Here is a 26,000-nt window from a genome sequence, read left to right on the forward strand (position 1 = left end):
TTTAACAGTCAAACAATTCAAATCAGAACGTAGAGTACCTACTTCCTTACCTGCTAAAAAGAGGTGGTGTTGATAAGCACATGATCTAGCCAGGACTGAAAAGCTTGCAACTTTTTTCCTCACCTAGCATACTTCTATTTCCTGCAAAACAGTTTCATTTTGCAAAAACAAAACACACACTGCATTTCTGAAGTTCTGATGCAGAATAAAGCAGAAGCTGTAGTTACTATGATATTGAAATCCACACTCAGAACACTGGGACAGGAGAAGAAGCAAAGGTTCAGCTGCAATAGCCACCTTGGGACACGGAAGCTTGCTTCTATGGGACACTGGCTTGCAGTAATAAAATGCGTTAAGTATGAAGACTGGCAGGAAGTGAGTGTGATTCATCTAAGGAATAAGCAAAAGGGAGGAAAGCAGCTACGCAAAAATAACCTTGTTCCACTTCGATCTCATTCATTAGACTTACTGAGCAACTGATGTTCATACAAGTTTTCTGATTAGGGTATAAATTATATAGGGCAGCTTTTGAACAGCACATACATTATTTATCTGAGACTTTTGAATAAGAGAGTACATTCATAGTTCAGAGGAAACTTAAATCTCACATCAGTAAGGATTTCTGTTTGAAAACGTACTTACAATAAAAAACTAAGTGCACTGAGAGCTAAGCCTTCCAACTCACTATGGATCATTTTTAACATCTTCGTCACCTGCCAAGAGACTGAAGCTGAATTCATCTTGCTTTTCCAGCAAAAAGCAAATGAGCTGAAAGGCCTTAGCACTCCCATGCAATCCAGAGCTTCGCATGACAGAACATCGACTGCAGACAGAGCAACAACACAAGGACACACAGTCTTGATTGTATGATGCTACTTCAGTGCAATTGTATTCCCCACAGAGAATGGCAAAATTAGCAAATGACTGATTTCTAATAAATGAAATGCTTTCCTTTTCAAGTCCATTTTCAGATGGCTGAAAAAGTCATTGTGTTCTAGTTTTCCTGTTCCTTTTTTTTTTTTTTTTCTTCCCCTCACGTGAAGAAAGTTGCCATAACCATCACAGAAGCCATTTGGAAACTAACTCACGTTCATTCAAAACATGTGCCTCAATTCTGTCAGACAATGTTACAAAACAAATGTTTAAAAGATGATAAAAAGTCTGATAAGAAATACACTGCAGGCTTGATAACACCTCAGCTGTTCAATGCTTTTTTATGTTACTCACACATATTTGTATCCATTTTATGGAGAACTTAAGAATATTTACAAGGTTTGAATTTCTTAGGGAAGAAACTGCAATGGAATGTTTACACATTGAAAAAATAGTTTTATGCTGATCATTCAATTACATTAAATTTTAGGAACAGTCCCAATAATGGTTAGAAAGCCAGCAAATAAATTACAAGACAAAGGCATAAGATCTCCATAAAAATGTTTTTATTCTTTATCAGTGAAGACTGCATATGAATAAAGATCTACTGTCAGCTTCTCAACACAAGATACTGCAAAACAACAGAGCAGTCTTCCTAAGTAGCAGGGACAGTGGGGTATCCTGCTTCAGGGCAGAAGACAGCCATCAAATGCACCTCCTTGCCCTCTAGCAATATAGAATGGTAACAGTTTTCAGCTAGAGGTTAAAGAAATTATGTCAAGAAATGCTACTCTGAAGCACTGTCCTATGGCCGGTGTTTCCACCTTTTCTCAGTCTTCATCCTCGTCTTTCACCTTCTTCTTTTTCTTCTTTTTTTTCTCTGTATTCTGGAAACAAACAAACATTGCTATGAATAAGCTGTAATGGAGAAGCAAAACAACATGTGCAGCTAAGCAACAGAGCTCAAACTCAAAGCATCTCCCCCAGCTGCCATGCTCAGCACAGCACAAGAGATGATCCCTTGCTCCGCTGCTACTCCACTTGATGGTTAGAACACAGCAAGGGAAGTTGTGCTGTCCATCACACACTGCTGGCTGCTCCAAGCTGTGGTCAGTCTGTAACAGGCAGTGTAGCTGCTCTAATGAAAGGGGAATAGATGAAATTCCATGTTAAGAACAGAATTTCAAAACTGAGCAATTAATTTAGTTACAGCATCCAGTCGGCTGCTGCTAGGAGACATCAAGTGATGCTTCATCTATTCAGCATGCACAGACTTTGCTCTACAGGAACCCTGAACAACAGAGATGCCTGTGGATCAGTACCAAGAGATCTCTAGAGAAGTAGTAACAAGAATGGAGACTAAAGCTGGGGGTGAGCTCAGAAAAGGAAGGGAAACACTACTAGTGCACTGAGAAACCACAATTTCTCAGACCTTATTATGTAATACAACTCTTCCTGAAATTTACAGTGATGGATATTACTAAATTAAGTTGCTAAAAACAGTCCCTGCATAACAGGAGTTCAATAGGAAAGAATATTTTCCCCTTGCTCCATATATTTTGGAGGGAATGCATCCTAAAAAGGGTCAGGCAGCTGTGCAGTTCTGCCTCACCTCAACTGTAGAGCTGGTGGGCACTTCTTCTGTCAGTTCCTCCTCTTCCTCAGCCTGCTTTTTCTTCTCCTTTTTCTTTTTCTTCTTTTTGACAGGCTCATCCTCTTCTACATTTGTCTCTTCTGTACCAAAGAAGGAAGAATAATAAAAGGCAAGTTGTTGATTATTACAAGTGTAAAAGGCAGAGGGAAAAAGCTATGAGATTTGAGAGGATGCAACAAGGATATCAAGAAAGCAAAAAATACCACGCTGTCCCCACACTCATCTTTAATCCTCTCCTCCCTTATTTGTATGACTACTGCTTGCTATCACCAAAACTTACAGCTACCTAAGACATAAATGACAATGTGACAGTACTAATCATATCTCACACAAAAAACACTCCTATATGCCATCCCTAACATTCAAAATAAGCCTGCATGTTTTATTTGCATTTCAGGTGCTCTTTTTGAAAAGAGACTGCCCACAGTTTGGCAAACATTTTCACTGGCATCACAAGAGCCAGGGAAGGACCCAACAACACACATCAGCAGTGCATTCAGCCAGCAGCAGGTTATTGGCAACTGATTCCCTTATCTTCACATTGGAAAGGGGCAGATTAGCAGTCATTCAGACTGGAAAACACAAAGATCTCCTAATGCTGAGCTGACAAAATATTTAATGCAAGAGTAGAAACTCTGTCCTGAAAAACAAGATTTATATTAACCTTGGAGAACTGTTAACTCCAGGAGGGATTTATTCACGTTCTCTTACACTTATTTTTCCATTTATTTGCCAACCACTGGTGAATCTGATCACTGTGTTAGGAGGACTACAATTTACTACTACTCATCTTCAACAATATATGCCACAGTCTAAGGAGTCTCCAGGTAAAAAAAAACAAGCAGAAACCATTATTCAGCTGATAACTTTTGCAGTAGCCAGCCTACTGCTGGAATATATTGAAGTTAAATTTATTTGGCACAACTGAGTCAGTGCTAGATAGCAAGTTTCTCAGTATGAAGTACTCATGAGCACATTCATGATGGAGTAAACACTGTCCTTCAGCAGCTACAAAACAAAGATGCTGAAAACGGTAGTACCTGGAATTATGTATAGCTGTTACCCAGAAGCACGACTCAAGATGCTGTTTTCTCACTGTATTTCTCCAAGAAACATTTCAGCCTGAAAGTACACTCACTTATCACTTTCAGAAAGAAAGGAACAAAACTAGTATTACTGCAATAATAATAAAAAAATCACATTCTGAAATCTTCATTGTACTGCCACAAGTTTAGTACTTCAGAGCAGCAGGACTGAGTCAAAAATAAGCTCCTATCTTTACCATCAAAAAGCCTTCAGACAAAAAATGGGCTTGAGTACAGAAAATTTCTAGACATTTCTGCAGCAAAATCCAGCCAACCAATACATGCATTTTTTTGACATTTAAAAATGCCAGAATGAAAATAGCAAAAGGATTCCCAACAAAGGAACCTTTTCACCGTATGTATGATTTTAAGGGGATTCTGCCATAAACATGCTTTGCAATTAACCGTGTGCAAACATAAGGGCACAAAACATGTGAGTATACTCACCTTTGTACTACTACTTATATGAGATAGGTAAAATAACCCTATGCTACATTAAAGCCATACAGTATGACAGGAGTGTATGCATCACATTTTGCTACAATACACGCTTTCACTCAGCAGGATGAGTAAGCTCTGCACTGTCAAGCACAACACCGGGTAGCACATCTCTTATTACCATGTGTGTCATTGAGTCTGAAACACCAGGCAGTGGAATCCGCCACAATTTACAGCCACAGATAAAGCACTGAACACTCACAGTCACTTCTCACAGCTGGCAGCAGATACCTTCAAGAAGATTTAAGTTGTTGCTTTCTAGCAAAGCTCATCACAGGACTTCATACATTTGAACCCAGGCAGAATGAGGATAAAGGCTCCAGGGGGGCTACTCTTCTCCCTCTGGATCCAGTACTTCTAAGTCACTCAAGCCCAGCAGGACTTCTTTGTGATACACAGCAGTTGACAAGAAAGCCACCAGCTGCTGCTTCAGGCACTAAGGCACAAAAAGCAGCACCCAGAAGAAGAGTTTGATCAATGGTCCTGCACAGCACTGAAAATCATTAGTTCCAGTAACCCATTTTCCACCAGTCTTCTCTAAGCTTTTACACACCAGCCTCCAATGCACCCTCCCTTCTCCATATGATGCCCACACACACCATTAACTCACACAGCCTATCAATAAGGACATCACATCATGACACTCCTGTCATTTAAGGCTTTGGGCCTTGCAGGGCTCATGCCATTAATTTAAGATGATGTCTCTTGCCAAGAGAAACCTTCACAGGTGACAAGCTGCTGCTATAACCTGATGCCTCCACACAACTGGAGTACCTCACCAGGAGCACTGGCTAGCCTCACTGGTGGTACATATTGTTTGGCCACATCTAGCTTCAGACTTGAGGCAACAAAACATCAGTCCTATTTCCCATTCTCCACTATTAACACATTTTGTATTAAAAAGCAACTCCTTAAGTGGATTACAAATTATTCCAGGCACGAACCCTCCCCTTAGTTCCTTTTAGGCATAACATAAGAGCTGAATGTAGTTTGAAGTCATGCCACCCTCCCTTAGCCCCTATGCTACTAAATTCCTGTCCAAGGTACTACCACCACACACACACCTCTAACAGGCAGAGAGAAAACACCACACACCACACTTTGCAGTTGCATTTACATCTCAATCTAGCCCAACACAAAATACTGCTCCCCTCTACTACAAATGTTAAAGCAGTAGTCTGACAAAGCACTTTTCAATGCAGCTCTCCACCTCATTCCCATTCCTTACCTTCTTCATGGGATATGGACTGGATCAAACTTGATCTGGCTGAAGAATTTTTTTTTCCTGGACTGCTTTTCTACCATCCCTGCTTATTATGCAGCTGCACAAACAGCAAGGGGAAGGAAGGGGGCAGAGAATTCCTACACAATGTATGTGTAATCTCTGACCAGAGAAAACCCTAAGAGTAGTGCACATGCGAAGAAGAGAGTACTGTATTGAAAAGAATAGAGCCAAGAACAGCAGAAACTGAAATGCTTGTACATATTCAAGCAGATATGCAGCATAAATCTTAATGCTGGGACCTCCTCTGTACTCTTCAGTATGTTTCAGAACTTAATGAACTACTCAACAAACTTCTTGGACCAACACCTCACCAGCATGCTGTTGCAGACATATCAACTAGAAAAAGAGCAAGGTCATGGTTTGTCTAGCCTATGTCAGGATGCTGAAGGGATGAAATCTATATACAGTTGTTATGAGGTAAATAAGCTGTATGCTTCTTCCATAGTCTGTCAAGCATTTGGCACACAGTAGGGCTCTAGTTCCCAAACTGTCTCAAAATTACACACTTGATATAGAGATCTGGGGAAGAAAAATAGGAGCTATGAACATCCAAAGGATGCCCTACTCTTTCAGGTACTTTGCGTATCATTAACTTTTCCAAAAATCAAACAGCACAGATTTCAGTAATTTGTAAGTATTCTTATGAACACTCTCTACAGCTCAAATCAGTCTTGGTAGCTCAAGGGCAACTATGAGGCTCCAACATTCTCAATTCTCAGTAAAGCAAAGGAAGAAAACAGAAGCAGTTTACCTCTATAAAAGCACAAATCATTGAGTAACATTTACAAATAGAAATACCATCCTCATACTGGTAAGAGATCAGGCTGGAAATAACTGTAATACTTCACCTGCAAGCAGCTCATGCCTACAAAACATCAATATTTTTGTAACAGAAAGGAGACCCAAGGGAACAACTCTGAGGCTATAGTAAGGGGATTTAGTTGAAAGGACTACCAAAAGCAGTAGCTGTGGAAAACACCCACATTCTACAAAAACCAAATGGGCAAAGTTCAAACTTTTAAAGTACTCAAGTGTCCTTGTTTCATTATGATAAGCACAAGAGAACAAGCTGGAGCACATATCTCAGATTTGAAGTACAAAGAATTCCCCCACCGGTGTAATTTCAATTCTCCTAAGTTCAGTTTCCTACAAGTTGTTCCATACATGTACACAGACACCAGGACTCAATTAACAAACCAGTATCTGGAAAAATCACCTCTCTGTAAGTTGAGCGTTAAGAAGTAAAGAGTCAGCACAATTACTCATAACCAGCCTCTGATTTCTGTAGAGCACAGCAGCACAGAGGAAGACAGAAAGAAAAGGCTCTGACAGCCCCAATCTGCAGACATGAGCAGTAGATAGAACTGGGAGCAGCTCAAGCCCGATCTAGTTCAGGGCTTCACAAGAGGAACTTGAAGTCATTCCAAGTTACCTACTGGGTACTCTATTGTCATATCAACCATTAGGCCAGCCATTTAGGGGTGCTGCAAGTGTACGCACAAGAAGAGGGACAACGTTGCACAAAGTGAACCACAAAACAGAGTGCTTTGAAATCACAGCCCCAAACCTTTCTTCACACAGTATCTCAGAGAAGAAGAGAACAACTGTCGCCACAGTTGTTTTAGCTCTATAGACAATAGCTCCTTGTGTACCATAAATTCAGACTGAATTTTCCAAGGGTCATTTAACCTCAAGTCCTGATGTTCAACTTTTATGTGCTGGAACTCTCCTATACAGAATAAAACAGCATTCATTTAAAGAAAACTCAGGCAAGTTGTTTTTCTCCCCCCACAGGAACTTTCTTCTTTCTAGACGCTAAGAGTCACTGAAGATGAGCCTACTATACAGTGCAAGAATAAGTAGAGCTCTTACTTGTTAAAATGTTCAATGCCTACAGCAGTTTTATCAGAAGATTCTTTTTTATTATTATTAATATACTGCGTCAGACCAAGGAGAGCAACCAGGTCCTGTGGATGGCCATCAGACTGCACAAAACACACAGCAGCATGCTAGCAGCACAGATGCAACAACTAACCTTTCATCTCTGCCTTGAACTTCTTCGCTTTCACCGCAACCCCTGCCTCCTGCTCTTCCACTTCCTGAATTTTGCGTTTCTTTGAAACAGCAGGAAGCGTAGAGTCACCGGAAGGATCATACACCTTTATTTCACTGTAATGAAGAAAACAAGTCAGTTCAGGTAATGAAGAACTAGCCTCCAGGTAAGATCTTGAAGTTAGCTTTCCAACACAATCTCCTGAAAACATTAGCAAAACAATCCTGCTCAGCTAACAAAACATCTACAGGTAGTTGGCCCTTTCTTCAACGCATGAATGGTTCATCGGTAATTAGGGGTACAGAATATATCCCATGAAGTACAACTGTCTGATCTGAAGAGAAGGATCAGTTCAGCCAAGAGCTCAGTTCTGGTTTATATCTGAGATTCTACAAAGCACTTAAGTTACCCATTTTATCTCTTGCCAGCTGAAAGTCTTCCTATCACTGTTGTATGGTCACAAGTACATAGCTCCCTACAAATAGGGGAGTTCGTAAGCGTACCCCCCTAGGGTTATCAGAAACACAGGACTGGGAAGAGCTTTGTTTCTGCTTTTTCTGTGCTGTTTCTCCACCATCACATTCACAGGGCACAAGTTAGAAGGCAAAGTAATGGCTCATGTCTGTACCACTGACTTCACAAGACAGGAGAATACCTAATCTGTGGCTGAAGCCACCTCTATCTGAATACCAAAAGGTCCTTTGTTCAGTCTTTACCTCTTATAGAGACTGCAGAGAACCAGCTGCCCTTAAACACAGTTCTCTTCCACCATACTTTTTCAAGGACAGTTGAATCACTAATAGCAATAAAGCTTTTTTTTTTTTTTAATTCAGAACAGAATTCCTAGAAGAGAAAGAAGCTCTAAAACAGTAACTCCAAACTGTTTTCCATCCGGACACGTGAGCATCTAAACTTCTCTAAAGCATCTGAAGTAGCTACCTTGCAGAGGTTGCAACTGCAATTGAGACTAGTGATCAGACTGAGAAACACACAGCAATGCTAGCAGGTAGCATTATCAACTTCTCTAAGCATCACAGACTCTGATGGCTATGATCACAGCATGTTGCTTGGCAGAAACTGACTACACAGCCTTTTAGGAACAGTGGATTCTGTTTCATCTCTGCAAAGTAGTCAGACAACAAACTTCTGAAACATTACTGTGATGTAATTAATGCTGGGTATGTAGTTCCGTACAAGACTAAGAGATTCTTGCCAATATCCTTACAACACTAGTCTGGCTCTTCAAACAATATCCACAAAGCTGCAGTAGTATGGCTACTATGAAGATAACTTGAAGGAGACTGATCTGGTGTACAGATCATGGCCAAAGTAGCTGTAACTTTTTCAGAAAGTAAACATGCTCCTGAAAATAAAACTTCAGAAATTCTGGAATTCAAATTATTTTGAGTGCATGAAATGAGTATTTTTAATCTCTTTCCCTTTTAGACAGCCAAGCTAGGCTAAACAGCACAAAGTTATCTTCAGCGTCTCTTCCCCCAAGCCTACACATCTGCAGAACAAGCCTAAGAGTAGAAACATGTCCCAGCAGGACTTGACCACTCCTCACTTCAAAGAGGTCATAAACCTACAAGTATGTTGTCTTCTCAACACCTTAAGTTACTGCCTCCTTACACACACTGATGCTTCATTTATTGACAGTTGTTTTTTCGAAAACTGCTCCAGAAAACACAGCTATCACTACCCTTTGAGACACTTCACAAATGGAAATGCAAGTTACAGCCAGCCTTGAAAAAGATGTGTGGTAAATGCAAATGGATGCAATGCTGCTAGTTTTTCTGACAGAACTAACAGCCTGCTCTACTTCTGCCAAGCACTTGCCCTTTCTACACCAAGGAATCACCAGAATGGGAAGGCCAGGTTAAGCAAAATGCCTGCAAATAAATTAAGTGAAAAATTCAGACATCACAGCTCAAATTAACAGTAACACATTCCAGCCCTTAGATGTTCAGCCAGCAAAGCTGCAATTCACTCATTTCAGGCACCAGAAACCACTTTATCTGTTCCTTAAGACTCTGCTACAGGACCTAAACAAGGAGATCAAGCTTTGCTCAAAACAAGTGGGTTTTTTGTATGTTTACTTTCCTAAAAATAAGATTTCTAGGACAGCTTTCAAACATATCCAAGAAATTCATATAAACACCAATTTCCTCAATTCTAACTTTTTCAGACTTGCATTAAATAAAGCTGCTATGTAGTTATCTGATGATGTCAACAATTTTCTGGTAGAAAATCAGGACTGTTTCATTACTTTACTGGCTTCACTACAACCATACAATGTGGGAACATGAAAATTTGCATTAGTGATGGGGACCTGGTATCAATGTTTTAGAGCACAGACTATGTCTTCTGGATTTGAAGGCAATCCAACCCACAATGAAAAAACTTCTCAGGAATAAAAGTATGAAGAGTTATTTACCCTCAGTCAAGCTGAAAAGAAAAACTACTCACCTCTTGTTTTGATATTTGTCTGCCCTGGCCAAGGCTTTTCCAGTGCCACTTATTCTTCTTATCTAAAAGAAAATTTAGAAGTGAAAAATAAATTACTCAGAACAGAAACAATTCACAATACAAGATTCAGAGCCCTTGAAAGGAATCAGAAGTGGACAGATGGGCTTATGTGATTGGCCAGGATCTGGCACAACTGTACAAGTCTTTCTCCTAGGATTAGAATAGCGACAGGGTGACAACTGAGGTGAGAAAGGCCTCACGACATGCTTTTCTAATACTGCTCTTCTAGAAGCCAGCTCAACTAAGGGACATCTAGCATGGGATCAAACATAGCACAGCCACATAAAAAGATCAAAATTGGAAATTCACTGAGCTAGTTCAAATTTGTGCACGCTTTCTTTTTTGTAAGGACAACTGTATGTTAGGGTAGGTATCATTCTACAGCTGGCATAAAGCTGACCTTAAAACCACGACACAGGCTCAAAACTTGATTTGATTAAATCTGTACTTGTCAGATAAGTTGGTACTTTGGTATCTACTAATATAGCTTCTTCCTTCTGTTTCCATGGGAAGTACTGTGTCCCATGAAATACCCAAAGAAGAACTGGCAGGTTTTTCTGGATTTTTCTTTTATTTTTTGGTACTAGCAGTGCCAGTAGTACAACATAATAGCAGCAGATATAGCTTGGAAGGCTGCAAGCAGTCATAGCTTGCAAGACCACGTGCAGAAGGCATATTACCTAAAAGGGGAAAGTGAATCCTATGTTGTCCCAGTATGTTATGCCAATGGCAACAGATGGAACAGCAGGTACAGAGAGGCAAGACGTGTATTAGGTGATGAGAGGGTAATGCAGCAGCTCTTCTGTGATGCAAATAACATCTAGCTTTGGCTCTGAAAGCTCTGATCTCTACACACCATCAGATTTTGGGAAATCACAATGAGAAATGGAGCGGAGGAGGAAAAATAAACAAATTGGCTTCCTTCTTAGGCAAAGCAGCCATGACATAACAAGTTTATGTTTACAATTAATAAATAAATGTACTAGAATATAAGTGCATGATCATTTTCGCTTCTTCAAAGCCAGCATTTTTCAGTATAACATACATAGGGAACCACACAAACAAGAAAAACTGACATCAGCTCACAGGCCCTCCGGATAAGGTTTGGAGATAAGCTACAGAGTAACAATGACAAAGATGCAATGTATCAGAAAACCATGCCAGAAACAGAAGAGGTACAGAAGTCACATTTTCCAAGAAAGTCAGCTTCATGCAGCAATCCAAATGCTTACTCCTCTCTCTTCCAAATGCCTCATTCTTGTCTCTACTTTTAATCTGTTCTCAGCTCCCATTTCAGCACTGGTATCCTCTCCAAGGGCATCGTAACGAATAGTCAAGGCAGTCTTAGCTGCCAGCATTCGAGAAATCTGGGCAAGGCAAAAAGAATATTAAATGCTAAGACTGAACATAAGGCAATGATTCACTCTGATCTGGAAACCATAACCACAAACAGAAGAACAAAGCAACCTTCTCCTAGCAGCATTCAGTCCAGAAAACAATTAGTATGTCATTCTTTAGCACTTACAGACAGTTAAGTAACACCATATTTCCTACATCAGTAGGGGGACACTTCTAAACCTAGCAAATAAGTTAGACATCTCCCACTCTACCTCAAATTTTGTCCCAGGTCATTTTGAGGTATAATTTCCAGGTGAATAGCTTTCTTCACAACTCAAGACGTCTCCATCCAGCTGCTTTACAAAAACCTAAGCTCTTTAAATGTAAGCCATGAAAGTTACTACCTTCAGGACACAGTATGAACTTGATTTTCAAATAAGACTAATGCCTGACACAGCTTAGCTTACTATCACATAGAATAAAGCAGTAAAATATCTCTTGAAAAAACCAGTGTTACATCACAACTCAGCAGGAATGGATCTATTACAGAGTTGTGTTGAACAGACCACCCCCTTCCCCTTTGTCAACAGGAATGGACACCACAAAGACCTGTGGGATACTGGTATAACCACGAAGCAGAACAGGAGACAAGGCCAAGGAAAGAGCCTTAATGTGAAGCTCAAATCATCTCAATGGCACACTTCCACATTCTGAAAAAAGCCAAGATTCAACAGTTCTGATACTCACCTTTCCTTTGTTCTTGGCAGCTGTTTGTCCCACTAAGGAAGCATGATAGATAAGGCCAAATTTAGGCGTGTCCCGCTTAGTCTTCAGTGCTCTGAAGAGTGCTTTCTCAGCACCCAATATCTGAACCGTTGAGGCTGGATGCTTTGCTAGATTCAAGAGAGAACCTAAAAGGAAGTGACACAGGAATATAATCTATCGGAAGAGCAGCTAAACAAGCATAATACTAGATCCCTACAGTATTCAAAAGCAGAATATCTGAGCACTCAATTTCTCTACAAGTTGCTTCATGCCCATTTCCCAAAGAACAAGTAAGCCATTTCAATCTTTCACGCTTAGACTAACTCTGTCTCTGACTTCAGCAACAGGAAAGAAGGGTGAGTCAATAAAATGTTTGGTACAAGAGTCATGTCTACTCCTGACCAGGTCCATCGGCAAGAATACATCATCACACAACTGCAGCAGATAACCAAAATAACGCTGCTACCTTGAGCCAATCTTAATACAAATGCTTGAAGCCAGCTTCTTAGTATTTTATCTGACTGGACTGTCAGAAGGGGGCTCAGTGTCTCAGAAGAGGTAGTGACTTAAGTTGCCCTCATATTCCAAAAGGATTCAGGCAAACCAAGAACTACATCATCACAGACCGGTACCAAGCTCACACTCATTCTCAAGAGATGCTCATCACTGTCTTGCATGATGCCTTTAGCCAATTAGCTCCTGACAGACAACTTGTGATGAGGTCAACTAAGCTTTATTTACAATGGACAGTGTGACCCACCTGCATGAGCAATGAGCCTTGCTCCTACCAGTTCACCCACCATGACAGTGAGATTAGGAGCAATGGCCATCATTCTGTTCTTCAGGTAGTCATACAGCTGTGTCCGATACTCAGAGATCTCAATCACCTGGCATACAAAGTTTAGTTACACAAATCAGAATTGGCTGACAGACAAATCAAAGCCCTAAATGAAAGTGTTGAAAATTCCAACCAAGGAGGCTAACAGCGTGAACTACACAGTCAAGAGTCAGTTACAGAAAGCTTTATATAGGGCATATTCCCAGAGCAGAGTTCCATCCATGAAGTATATTGGATTTGTATTGTTCATTCTCTCATGCAACCTATTTTCTCAGTAGAGCTCCTGATAAAGGAGCTGACAACATGCCAAAGACAGCGAAGCAGAACAAAAATACTTAGTAAGGACGTTTTCTTTAGGACAAAACACTGGAACATTCAGTTTTCACATAAATCTTTGTCACAATTCTCTTTAAATAGGATAAATGGTCTTTACTTGTTCCATACAAATACACTCAATTAAAACACACATAAAAAAGCAGCCCAGTCTAGACTGAGAACAGGAACTGCTATTCCTAACCCTGCCACTCCCTGGTAAAGTCACAAAGGGATTCAGCTGGCACCAAAGTCAGAGGGAGTTCATAAGCAATACAAATGAAAGGAGAGGGCTCCTGATTCTTTTTAGGCCTCAGTGCTAACTTCTAACCCAGGGCTTACCACCCAGCTTCAAAATTGACAGGTTAGAAAGAGGTTGCACAGTACCATTCTCCTAAGGGCTTAAAAGCAGATCGATGCCAGAATTCCATGCAAAAGGACGACACTTGCAGAAGGCTTCAAGTAGACATGGACAGATTGAGATGGCTCAGATGAGGTAGTGACTGTGCACCTTCATGCTTGTACATCAGGAAAACCACAATATAGAAATCATCACTGCCATCATGACTGTTAGAAAAACCCTAGGAAAGCCTCTCCTTGGTAGAAGAATCTCTGATGTTGTGAGGCAATGTGGAATTTCTACTGCTATTCATATATGTGTACATACCTGATCACAGAGATGGATTATGTTGTTTATATCTTCTTCTGATACCTCTGTTCCCATGGATATCTCAGCAGCAGCTTTTACATCTTCCTCAATCTCCTCTGATAGGATGTCAGAAACATCAGAAGATGCAAAATTTCTTCTATCTCCTGCAGGGGACAGATGAAAGCATGTTTGTAGTGGGTGCAAGATGAACAAGTATGAAAAGAACAGAAACAGACAAAAATAAAGGCTAAAATAACAGTTAGTTAAATCTGCTATCATCCTAACCTAAACCCCCAAAATAAACATTTATGTTCAGACTTTTTTTACGCTACCTGAGAATGGCTAGGAAAATTAAATTTGGAACTAGAAAAAAGCCTTTATTCTGTAACACCAAATACTTCACCTTTTCAGTATTTTCTTGCTGTAAAATTCTCAGTCACAAGATTACAAAGGAAGAATACCAGGAAGCAAGCAGTCACTTTTAACTAACCAGGCCTAAGTAATTCTTCCTACAATTGGAAGAAAAAAAAAAAAAAAAAAAGCAGCTGTAGTCAAAGGGAACAGCCACAAACAGGCCATGAGTCCCTTTACATCGTATTTGGCAGATAATATGCAAACTGATCAGCTGATTAATTCTAATTCTATGGTATGCTGGTGGTCTTCATGAAGAATTGGCTGGTCATATGATATTAGCTTTATACTAAGCTTCAGAATTTCAAACTGCATTAGCATACAGAGGCAACTATACACCACTTCTCTACTGGCCCTATTTACACTGCTCTTGATGGTAGGATTGTACACGACACCATGACCTGCTGGAGAGCAAGCAGCTCTGGTCTACAGATGTCACAACATTTCACATTAGTACACAGTGCATTCCCCAGGCTCACGCCTCCTCATTACTCACCAACTTTCCGCACGCATTTACAATACGTTAGGTTATCTGTGATGATTTTACCCAGCTCAGGGAAGTGCCAACCGTACCATTCTCTACAGCGCATGATATAATTATTCAGTTCTTTGTCCAAGTCATCAAGAAGTGCTATGAGAAAGAAGAATGGGCATTTGTTTCTTACAAGGAAATGAGAAACGGTTAACTCTTAAATTGACAAACTTAAACAATGTAAAGAGATAAAAGTAGGTATGTTGTTCCAAAAGTAATACCTCCTATTTATTTCCATGGAAACTGTAACAGATGCAAAAAGCACAACACCACTATTTGATAAAGCAAATTCTCATCTACCACTTTTTTTTTCTCATCACAGTCACCACCATTAGCTATACATATTCATCAGCAGTGAAAAAGTCTGCATGCTGCATTAGTAAAAGTCTGCACCAGAAGGCGGACCCACTGTCATCACTGCCTTGCTGTTCTGTCATCCACTGTCTGGTCTCCAGAAATGTTCAACAAATATCACTGAAAGTCACTGGGCGCCAATTTTTCCACACAGATGAATTCAACGACACCTTTGTTTCATATATGCGTCCATGTCAGATGCCATTTTGTAAGACAGCCCCGTTGCTCCCATATGTCACACAGTAACAAAATATAACACAATATTGGTGGGAAGGTTCTACCTCCACTACCATACCACCAATAGTCACCTCTGATGTTGCTGGCCAACAGAATAAAACAGGAGGCATTATCTTCGGAGCAGACTTCATATTTTATCAACAAGATTTTACGGAGTGAAACTTAAGCTTCAGTAACGTAGAAGTCTTTGGTTTTCATAGAACTGCATAATCGTAGGCACAACAGTGCAGAAACATCAGAATTACCACAAACGTGGTCTGAAAGTTTCACCACTGGGACCACCTTGGAGAACAGACTCCTTTAACAGCTGCAAAGGGCATTCTCTTGGACGGGGTACAGGAGCCACTGTGATTCTCCCTGTCTATCAGAGAAGTGCTACACCCACAAGATGGATGTAACAGTTAGCCACCTAATAAACTTTACAGAAAAAGCCTAATGGTGAGAGTGTATCTTGTATTCAGTTACTTCATTATATTAAGCCCTTTAATTGTCTTTATAGTATAAATGCATCCTCCAAATCCAGCAGGCTCACCAGCTAGAAGATATGACTGATAACTGGATTTACAACATCAACATGTAACACCCACGGCATATATTGCTACAGAGCCCTGAGGCTAAAATATTTCCCTCTAGTGCAATACCAACATTCCCATCTGTTGTCTCAGTGGTAGTGACGAAGTAACTGAATTAAATCATTATTTTCAGCTTAACTATGTTTCATCATTGACAGCAGTCTGGGAATTAATATTCAGAACAGAATTCCTCGCTACTGCTCACAGCAAGAATGTTGATTACGATGTGGATGCCTACAAAGACAAATGAGGAATGGGTGTCCCTATCTGTGTTCACAGCTGCAGTCTGTTTTCCATTAAGAAAGCATGGGCATGGAAAGCAGCATGAAATACTGCAGTGGTTTTTACACCTCTGAAGTAAGAGCATCTCCAAATCGCTCCCTATGTGACCTACCACGAAAATGGAGATTCATAAAGCCCTGTTGTGTGGGGCCCAGACACTCTCCCAAAACAACTGAGGTGAGACATGTTGGGAAGTGAAGTCCTCAAAGGACTGAACTTACACTGCCTGTATTTCAGCTGATCTCTATGCTAAGAAAATGGACGGTGGCTTACCGCACGACCCTAACAATGTTAGTTTGTGGGAAATCCTACTGAGATAACTAACCTTATGCCTAGCTGAAACACAATATGATTTACCGTAATGTACTAAGGGAAAAAAAAATGACACCAATGCTTTTCTGCAACCAGCATCAAGAAGGCAAATAACATAAGCTGAACCATTAATAATTTAGGCTTTAAATATACTTACAAATTGCCTGAACAATCATGGTATCTACTTTGTCTGGGCTGAATTTCAACTTGTATCGAGAAAGGCTGTGGATACAGAAATAACTTCATCAGTACACTGACATCCCACTGCAGAGCACTTCCCACCCATCCCTATTTTACAGGAACGTGGCTGTCCACGCATTCATTCATACCAGCTCAACTCTGTGGAGCTGACCACTCCCACTTGTGACCACTGAAGGAGCCCTGACAACCCAATCTGTGACATATGACGAACATGTTGAACAGCTGTGACATATACATGTGCACATGCTGTGAAAAAAGTGAAAGCTAAGGCTAACTGTATCATGTGAATCAGACTGAGCACAAACACTGTGGCAGGAAATTGGTTTCTAGTTTCCTTCTGCATTGCTTCCTGCAAAAATTATTTGTCAATAGCACTTTCAGTTCTGCAGCAATTGGAAGTGATCCACAAAACACAAACTACACTGCAACAAATATCAGCAATGGCAGTGAGAAGTAATAGAAGAAACTTCCCAGAACAGACTCTCACTAACTGAGAATGTCCATTATCATCCGGCTTTCAATATATGTTAAAAATTTCTACAGTAAAACACATGATATCCATTTATATCTTCTTTTTTTGTTTAATATTAATGCCTATGTTCTAGACACCATTAGCAGCAACAAAGGCATTTTTAAAGAATTAGCTACAACAAAGCAGTTCTCTAACTTGCCAATGGCTACAGAACAAGCTCATGTTAGAAAATGAATTAAAAGTTGCTCATGAGTGTATGCCTGACCCTGTGCTGATCCAGTATTTTTTTTCTATTTAACTACTACTCCACTAAACCTAGCAAGGCGTGATGGTGAGAAGGAAAAGATCTCTCTGCCTTTAATATTTACATTATATACGTTATATGTGCATGTATGCCAGTGTAAATCAACAAACTATAATTCTCCCATCTCTAAATGGCAATGGAGTTTTAAACTAACCACTCAGCTGCGACAGAGACATTACAAACCAAACTAGTTTGGTGAAGGGAAAAGAAGCTATCAACTTTGGGGTGAGGCTGAAGCCTTTCCCCAAGAAGGTGGCTGCAAAGTGGAAAATCCCCGCGAAACAAGACTTCAAGTACGCACGTATGTTGATTTATAAAGTGAATACGAAACTATATCACAGCACAGAGCAGCCAAGGACACAGGAGTAGGGCAGTGACAGCATGAGAGAGCTGTGCTGGGAACTCACCTGTGTGCCAGACCCAGACACATAGCTGCCATCTCTCGAGAAGGCAGGCCTGTAATAAGCCCTTCAATCTGTGAACGAATCCCTCTCATCAGCTCTGTAACCATCGGGCTGTGTATACAACTCAAATTCAGCTTATCCTGTAAGATGGAAATTGTTGAGTCCAAGTCAGACATGACAATAACGTTTCTCTAAATCCCTTCTTCCAGAGCTTTATCTCATTACGCCTGGCTTCCCCGTGGCAATTCTGTGGTCACTCAACAGGTTCAAGTCTTTTCTCATGCTTAAGGTAGTGACAACTTCAGTTCACTACACTGTATCCAACAATCCCAGTTTGAAGAGGAGATGCATAATTAAGCCCCTATTTACTACATAGGCACTGGATGTGCAGAATCACAATTTTGAAGTTTACTGGAAAGAGTTTGGTCCCAGAGAGAAAATTCAAAGGCAGAGTATAAGAGTTTTCATTTCTTCAGGGTTTGGGATCAGAGAACAAGAATGAATAATTGGGTCAGAGTCCTTGGCAGTATTCACTTCAGCACTGAAGCCTTCTCTGTTTGCATCCCACAACAATCTAACACAGGATGTAAATGTGGCTGAATAAAACTCTCTGAAACAGGCAGCAATCAGACATGAGATGTGAATCTAGGATTTAACAGCCAGGAGGTACCAGAGAAAGCAGACCACTTCTACAGCACTTGTTCCTCCAGTAGGTAAAAATTGAAGGAGACAACTGATCATAAGGAACAGCGATTCTACACACCACAGACACCATAGTGGCAGCAGGCTCCACTGCTAATAATTTTTATCTTTCTAGAACTAAGATCTCTAGTATGAAACAAAGATGAAAACAAGAAAGTCAATAATCACCTTTATGACACCACCAAGTTTAGCATCTGCTACAGCCAACTGTTCATGGGCATCTTTTGCCACTATCTTCTTGAGAATTTTCTTCAAGTTCTTGCTGAGCTTGCCTTCTACAAGAGCTGTAGATGCTGTAGAAAACAAGACCACCAAACATGCAGTTTCATTCCTTTCTTAAAACCTGCAACTCTATGACCTCTAACTTGGTATTTTTATTTTGACTGCCACAGTAGCTTTAGTCTGAGCTGCAATACCACTTCACTGCGTAGAAATTACATTCTTGCCCTATTGAAGAACTAGATCAGAAGCCATTTTCCCACCTGCTTTGCCTCGCTTCATGTGCTTTCAATTCAGTTTTTCTGAATTTTGCTTATGGAATGCTACAAGTAAATAATGTCTGTACGATCAATAAATATACAGAGGTTAGGGTTAGTAAGATTATCACGGTGGAAAGATAATCAAAATAAATGGAAATGCTCACAGTAAACTCCACAAGGAGCAATCTCCAGAAAAAGACCCTTCCCCAGTGGGGGTCAGCCCTCAAATGGGGTCTAGGAGAGGTGCAGCCAGGCTCCACCCTTCCTGGCAAACAGCTGAATTGCCTTCACCTGTGCTCCCATGGCTGACTCAGTGCTTGCCTCAGGTGGTCAATCAGAGGATCAGGTCATGATCCAACAGTTCCCATACATGTCTTAGATGTAAATTTCACATTTCCAAAAGCAAAGTTTTAAGGGAACATTTTGTATACAATTTACTTAACTAGGTCCCTTTATCCACTTAAATTGAGTAATGGCTTCTTTGCATCCTGTGCTGACAGTAACATACGGTCCTTCAAAGCCCAAGAAAAAACACCCAGCACACCCGCGGACCGGGGAGTCAGAAACAGACCCTTTTAGCATACACCACATAGACTGAAGAACTTCAAATGGGTTCTTTTCATACTTAAGTATTAACTGACCTGCAAGAGGTTTACAACACCACACAATATATTTTAAGATGGCACAAATAAAGCCCTCTGTGCAGATCAACTTTGTACTCCACTGAACTTCGGTGATTGATACATCTTCAACATAACACACAAAACACAAGCCAGTGATTTTTGATTCCTAGAATCTTAAGGAAATGCAAGAGCAAATTGTGTGCTCACTTACCTTTTTCCTCTCATCCTTTCTAGAACAGAGACAAGTTATGAAACTTTCAAGATAGCCAATAGCTCCTGAGCCTCATAAAACAGGCACTTACATAACAATCTCTTCAAAATAAATGTAACATAGGTAGGTTGAGTAATCTTCTCCATTTTCCAGATAGACTCAAAGCTCTAAATTAGCATTTTCCGTTGGTTTTATTGCTTTGTTGTTCAGGTGTTGGGATTTTTTTTTTTTTTTTTTGCATATTTTCAAATCAAACTAGCAATACATGATCTGAACATAAACCTAAGCAAAAGCAACATATGCCAAAAAACACACCAGAGAAATATACTGCAGCTTCAGTCTCAACTCTTTCATTTGCATATATGACACCTCCATTTTCACAGCGTTTCCTTACCTTCCTCTAAAAGCTACCCCTACTATCTTAGAATATGAAAATCCATTATTTGGTAGTAAACATGAGGTGTAACATCCACTTACAGAATTTATACACTGCCAATCCATTCAGCACTAACAATCATGCTATCCCTGAACAACTAGCTAGCACTTCCATCTTTTCTGTTCAAACTAATCTGCAGCATTGAGAATTTAAGTGTTTAAATAGTAAAAATTACTGAATATAAGGCTTTCAATTTTGTTTAAGCACCTGAATTTCTCTGAAGTGCAATATCAGCATTTTTTCCACTGCAAAAAAAAAAAAAAGTATAACACATCCGTAAAACAAGCAGTTATAATAATATGTAGTCTGATATCGTCTGTTGTCTCAGTGGTAGTGACGAAATATTGCCTCAAATCAGCTACATTCAGTTCCAACAAGTATCCATCATTGACAACAGACGACGCGCAACAAATTTCTACGTGGCGCTCATTAGCAAATTGCTTGGGCAATGAGTGATATGAAAAAAAGTAAGGCTTCGTTATGTCTCTACTACACTGTAGAGTGGGTGGATGACCTCATAAAACAACAGAAGCAGATGCCTTTGAAAGATGCATTATTGAAAAACTACGCAAAGAAAAAACAGCAGACAGAGGTAAGCAATGAGTGAACTATTGTCTGGCAGGTTAGAGATCGTTGTCGTTTGGCTGGCTTTTATTTTTTATTTTTCGATGAACAATGCCAACTTTCCCTTACCAGCAAGCGCTTCTGTTGTGTCCTGAAACTTTTCAAAGTGTTTCAGCTTCACTCTGCAAAAGAAAAATGCAAGTATGTAAACAAATGTATAGAAACTAGATGCTAAAGAAAACGCTCGCTTTTTTTCCTGCCCACACTATTACAGTTCCCCTCTTTGCCCCCGACTGCAAGTGAGCAGAGATGAATATTCAGACCCTCAAAAAGGAAAAGGAGCAGTGTATCTGATATTTAAGGACAGACATTAACCACATGAATTTCAAGACTGCACCATGATTGTCACTGCTGACTGATAACACTATCCCTCTCATCTTCAAGAGAACCTTCTGCCTCCATGGGACACAGCCTGCACAGTGCAGATTTAACACTCTTTTCCACCAAGAATTCTTCAAATCTTTAAGACTGAACTGATTCACTGCCCCTGAATCCTCAAGTCCGCCCTTGTAATTACACGTTCGAACAGAAGTTTTGAGCTGAGCTTAAAACAAAGAACCAGTAAACAGAAAATTCTTCCATCGCCTAACTGCTCACCAGAGCCAAAAATCATATATGCAGTGTTTAAACACACTGTGCCAACTCCCACAGCTCAAGTTCCTTCTCCCCCTCACATAATCTGTGGTGTTGATATCTAGAGTCCCAGTGAAGAAGCTATCACAATCCAGTAAATTCCTTGTCAAGGGCAGGCATTTAACTAATCCAGTTCTGATTAACCACTGTGCTTTGTGAGTCAAGTATCTGCAAAAGAAGCAAGGTCACAGATAAAGCTGAATGCCTGAATTAAGAACACAAGCCCAACAAAAGCCCCAGGCTTATTCTGATGCCTTTTTAGAATCATTAGAAATACAAGAACTAACTTGATCAGAGAACAGATCCATTAAGAGCCATATGCTGTCTAGCAAGTGGCCAGGATGATGTTTCCAAGACAAGATTAACAACACTTCAAACAGACAAATGTGGAATATTCTGACTTCTCCTCTAAATATTCCTCCAGAGCAGTACAAATCCAACTCACAAGTCATAGCTTGTTCAGAGGTATCTGTTCTAACCAAAGCTGGTTAGAAATGCTCCAATAAAAACACCCTAAGCAGACTTGGCAGGAATTCACCATTGTTCCCAGCCTTAGGACTATTTGCTAGAAAGGCCAGCTTGGTCAGCAGGCACTGCAATCCCAGGCAGCTGCTCAGCAACACTAACAGTCATTGGTGGCATGGGAAGCAACGCTGGCTCTCAACTCACAGGTTTCACATGCTATTAGTTTCAGCTGGATTGAACCACGATGGGTTTTTATTTCAAGAATTTCCTGCGAGCACAAAAACATGTTATGTCAGCCAGTTTCAGCATCATAAACTTGGATGTTCTTGTCAGAACATCCAAAACTCCTTATAATATTGTTCTTTCCTTTCTTCAGAGGCACTGGTAATAACTTCTGCAGCTTAATTATGCAGCCACACACACACACATATATATCATTTCAAGATAGTACTTAATTTCACGTTACTGGTGTTCACAGCTTTCAAGTTTTACAATATTTAAAAGTCAACACTTGTTTCTGAACCTTAGGTTAATAGAGCTATACAGGCAGCAATGTACTTCTAAAGTCAGGCTGTCACCCCCACATCAGGCTGCTTACATTTTGTTTGCTTTTTCAGGAGTTTCAAACTCCTTCCACAAACTGTCAACTTCTTGGAGTTTTTTCTCATTCAGAACCTGCAGACAAAAAAAAAAACAAACAAAACACAAGTATATTAAAGCACTCCTGAACAACCTTCAAACCTGCATTCAGTAGAGATGTCCTGGCACAGATTCATGGCACATCCTACCACTGGAAGTTACTGCAAATTGAGTCAACAAATGCAATTATGGTAATCTCCAGTCTCACCGTTCTGTCTCAGCATCTTCATCCCACTCGGAATGCAACTGAATTTACAGAATTACACTTGCTTTCAACTGCATTATAGAAGTTGCTCAACAATGGCTAGGTCCTTTTGAACCTGCACCATCAAAGCAAAGCCCTCTCCTTGTTTATCAAAACTGGTCTTGCTCCACCTCTTAAAGGATTCATTCACAACCCCAGTGACCCAAAACCAAACCTGTCTCTACTCTGGGAAAATACAAACACGTCTGGGACACCTCACAGGAAGGAGTGATCCCACACCTTATTTTCATGAATCCAAATGAGCCCAAGGAAAAAAGGACATCACAGTAGGGATGACTTTTCACCACACCTCAGTAATCATTTGAGTTAAAATTGCTTAAGACTGAGCAATGGCTTAATCCCATCTCTGGTCAGAGGGGATTCCCTTTCAGTATTTGAACAGGAAAAGGATAACAATTATGCCATTAGACCCTGCACACATTTCACAAAATGCTGAGTGTACTGCAAATTCCTAGAAAATTGCTCAGGGGAACAGCACCAGCAAGATCCTTATAACTTTAAGTTCTTTATACCACAGTAAAAATGCTGGATTTAAGTTGTGACAAGCTCCAGCACAACTACAATTTGACTTGGTCAAAAATTGTTCTTGCACCCTTGCAGATTTTTAAATTGAAGTCAAAGGAGGTTCTTTCTTTATTTTTTCTAAATTAATGCTGAGCAAATAAACATGATGACTCATTTCCCACGGGTCTCTGAAGCACAAGACAACCTTTGGGCACATCTCCCCCTCCCCAGCCTATTGACTCTTTTCTTTGGATTGGATTCATCTTTGATATGGAGTGGGTTAGTCCTTCCTACCCTGAAGCTCACAGAATTCTCTGTCTCTATAAACAGACATCAAGAAAAGCACAAGCATACAAGCTAATAATCAAGGTTGCTAGTATACAGAAATTATGGCTGCCTATGGGCATTTTACGTCCCACCAAATACTGAGATACATTGGAACAAGACTTCCAAGAACTAGAACACTTGCCTTTACTTCTTACACACTCTTCACTCCTGTGATGGGAGCAATACCTACAAGAGAATGCTGAAGAGCCACTCAGCTTGCAAAGGAAGATGGTTCTGTTCACCAAAGCATAAAGGCAGAGCACAGTTATGTTGGCTACAGATAGCTTCTGAACACTGCTGAAAAGAGAAGCGGGTGACAACTGTTTCCAAAAGTTCTGAAACCTAAATTCTCTTCAGTTCTCAAGGAATTAAAGAAACAAACTAAACAGTAACTATCTTTAGAAGCTGTCTAAAAAAACCCAAACACTATAGTGAATACTTGGATACAGAACAAACATACAGATATGACAATCACATAAACTTGCAGCTAGTGTGTGGAGGAAAGGAATACTCTTCCTTGTCCTGTACATGTGCAGTGTGCATGGGCAGTTACAAACAGAACAAGTGTGGAAAAAGAAAACATGCCTCCAAATACACATCTTAATAAAATGTTAATTACGCTCGGTTCTAACAGACAGCTTCCAGCTCTCTTGCATTCAACCCAGACACAAACGCAGTTTGCTCTACCAGGGTATGTTTAAAGTCTGCAAAGGAATGCTGGAGCTTGCTGCCTGGCGCCCTCTGCTGCCTGGCAGGGACACCACAGCTGGGCCCAGCACGCAGCTGCTGACGTCAGCAGCAACACTTCTGCAGCAGTTTCTTCAATTCTGCGTCTCTACTGCCTTTATTTTAAGCCAACCTTGGTTTCACTGGCTTAAATATGGGCTGTTTACAGCCCCTCCTGACTCCTGCAGAATTACTGAATAGAATCACTGAACCTCCTGAGTCAGAAGGGACCCTCAAAAATCATTGAATTCAATTCCTTGCTCCACAAAGGATCGAAAGTCAAACCCTCTGCCCGCGTGCACTGTCCAAACACATTCTGAAGTCCCGGCAGTTCAGGGCCGTGCCCACTTCCTTGGGCAGCCTGTTCCATGCCCAGTGCTTTCTAGTGCAGAACCTCTCCCTGACCCCCAGCTGCCCGTCCCCTGACACAGCTCCATGCCGTTCCCTCGGGTCCTGTCGCTGTCATACAGAGCAGAGCTCAGCGCTGCCCCTCTGCTCCCCATAAGGAGCTGCAGCCACCATGAAGCCTCCCCTCAGTTCCGCTGCTCTGGACTGAACAAACCAAGGGACCTCAGCAGCTCCTCACACATCTTGTCCCCAGCCTCTTCCCCATCTCTGCTGCCCTTCTGCAGATGCTTTTTAATAGCTTTATACCTTTCTTACATTGTGGTGCCCAAACCTGCACGCAGTGTTTGAGGTGAGACCGCACAGCATAGAGCAAAATGGGACAAAGCCTGCGCTCCACCACCTAGCTAAACAGGGCTTGACATTCAGCACTACTATGCAAAAACAAAGTGTTACACTGAATTTGACTCACCACCACATTAGTTACTTTTTTTTCCACACTGAAATAAAACTCTTGTTAACAACAAAGCAGCAGATCGATAGGCCAAAGCCTAGAACCTTGGAGCAGCTACCCACATTCCTCCATACAACCCGCAATGCGGGCTCTGGGCCTCCCCCCCAGCTCCCGCTAACTCGGCTGCCACGGGCAGAAGCCACAGGTCCGACGAAGAACACTAACCAATACCCGACTCCCCTCCCCAGGACGGACACGCCGCAACTCCGCGCCGCCCACCAGGCCCCAACCGGGCGCGAGGCGCGGCCGCCTCACTAACCTCGGACCGCGCACCGATGCCTTACCTTGAAAATGGCGTAGCCAGCAGCGGTCTCGAACAGCACCAACATGATGACAACGGAGCAGAGCAGGGCCGGGGGCGACCGGCGGCAGCACAGCCACGTGCGCGCACGCACCGTACCCCCCGGTTAAGCACGCGCGCACCGGAAGAGGAAGCGGGCGCACCGGAAGTGACCTCACCGGTAGGGGAAGCGCTGAGGCCACCCGTCGCGCGCGCTCCTACAGGCCACGTGGCGGGAGGCGCGCGCGGCGGGCGCGCGCAGTGGGC

General features: G+C 41.2%; 1 protein-coding gene and 4 non-coding genes across 5 annotated transcripts; all 5 read right to left on the reverse strand.

The window, feature by feature from the left end:
• Nucleotides 1-1,417: 1,417 nt before the first annotated feature.
• NOP58 (NOP58 ribonucleoprotein) lies at nt 1,418-25,889 on the reverse strand. Its single transcript, XM_042874741.1, has 15 exons — nt 25,738-25,889; nt 22,732-22,808; nt 21,105-21,157; nt 18,831-18,955; nt 17,964-18,100; nt 16,737-16,801; nt 14,787-14,921; nt 13,898-14,043; nt 12,841-12,967; nt 12,063-12,226; nt 11,210-11,344; nt 9,918-9,979; nt 7,431-7,564; nt 2,486-2,607; nt 1,418-1,760 (listed from the first exon to the last, which is right to left on the reverse strand). The coding sequence occupies exons 1-15, from the start codon at nt 25,780-25,782 to the stop codon at nt 1,704-1,706; spliced, it is 1,584 nt and encodes a 527-aa protein (XP_042730675.1). The 5' UTR covers nt 25,783-25,889; the 3' UTR covers nt 1,418-1,703.
• On the reverse strand, nt 12,625-12,709 carry LOC122182075. Its single transcript, XR_006179702.1, has one exon. It is a non-coding gene; the product is annotated as a small nucleolar RNA SNORD11 (small nucleolar RNA).
• Nucleotides 13,711-13,794, reverse strand: LOC122182071. Its single transcript, XR_006179698.1, has one exon. It is a non-coding gene; the product is annotated as a small nucleolar RNA SNORD11B (small nucleolar RNA).
• LOC122182074 lies at nt 16,063-16,150 on the reverse strand. Its single transcript, XR_006179701.1, has one exon. It is a non-coding gene; the product is annotated as a small nucleolar RNA SNORD70 (small nucleolar RNA).
• Nucleotides 20,724-20,812, reverse strand: LOC122182073. The gene has a single exon (XR_006179700.1). It is a non-coding gene; the product is annotated as a small nucleolar RNA SNORD70 (small nucleolar RNA).
• Nucleotides 25,890-26,000: the final 111 nt, after the last annotated feature.

This window comes from Lagopus leucura, unplaced genomic scaffold, assembly GCF_019238085.1.
Source record: "Lagopus leucura isolate 7727_CA_CO unplaced genomic scaffold, USGS_WTPT01 Super-Scaffold_100012, whole genome shotgun sequence".
In the NCBI taxonomy this organism is placed as follows: domain Eukaryota; kingdom Metazoa; phylum Chordata; class Aves; order Galliformes; family Phasianidae; genus Lagopus; species Lagopus leucura.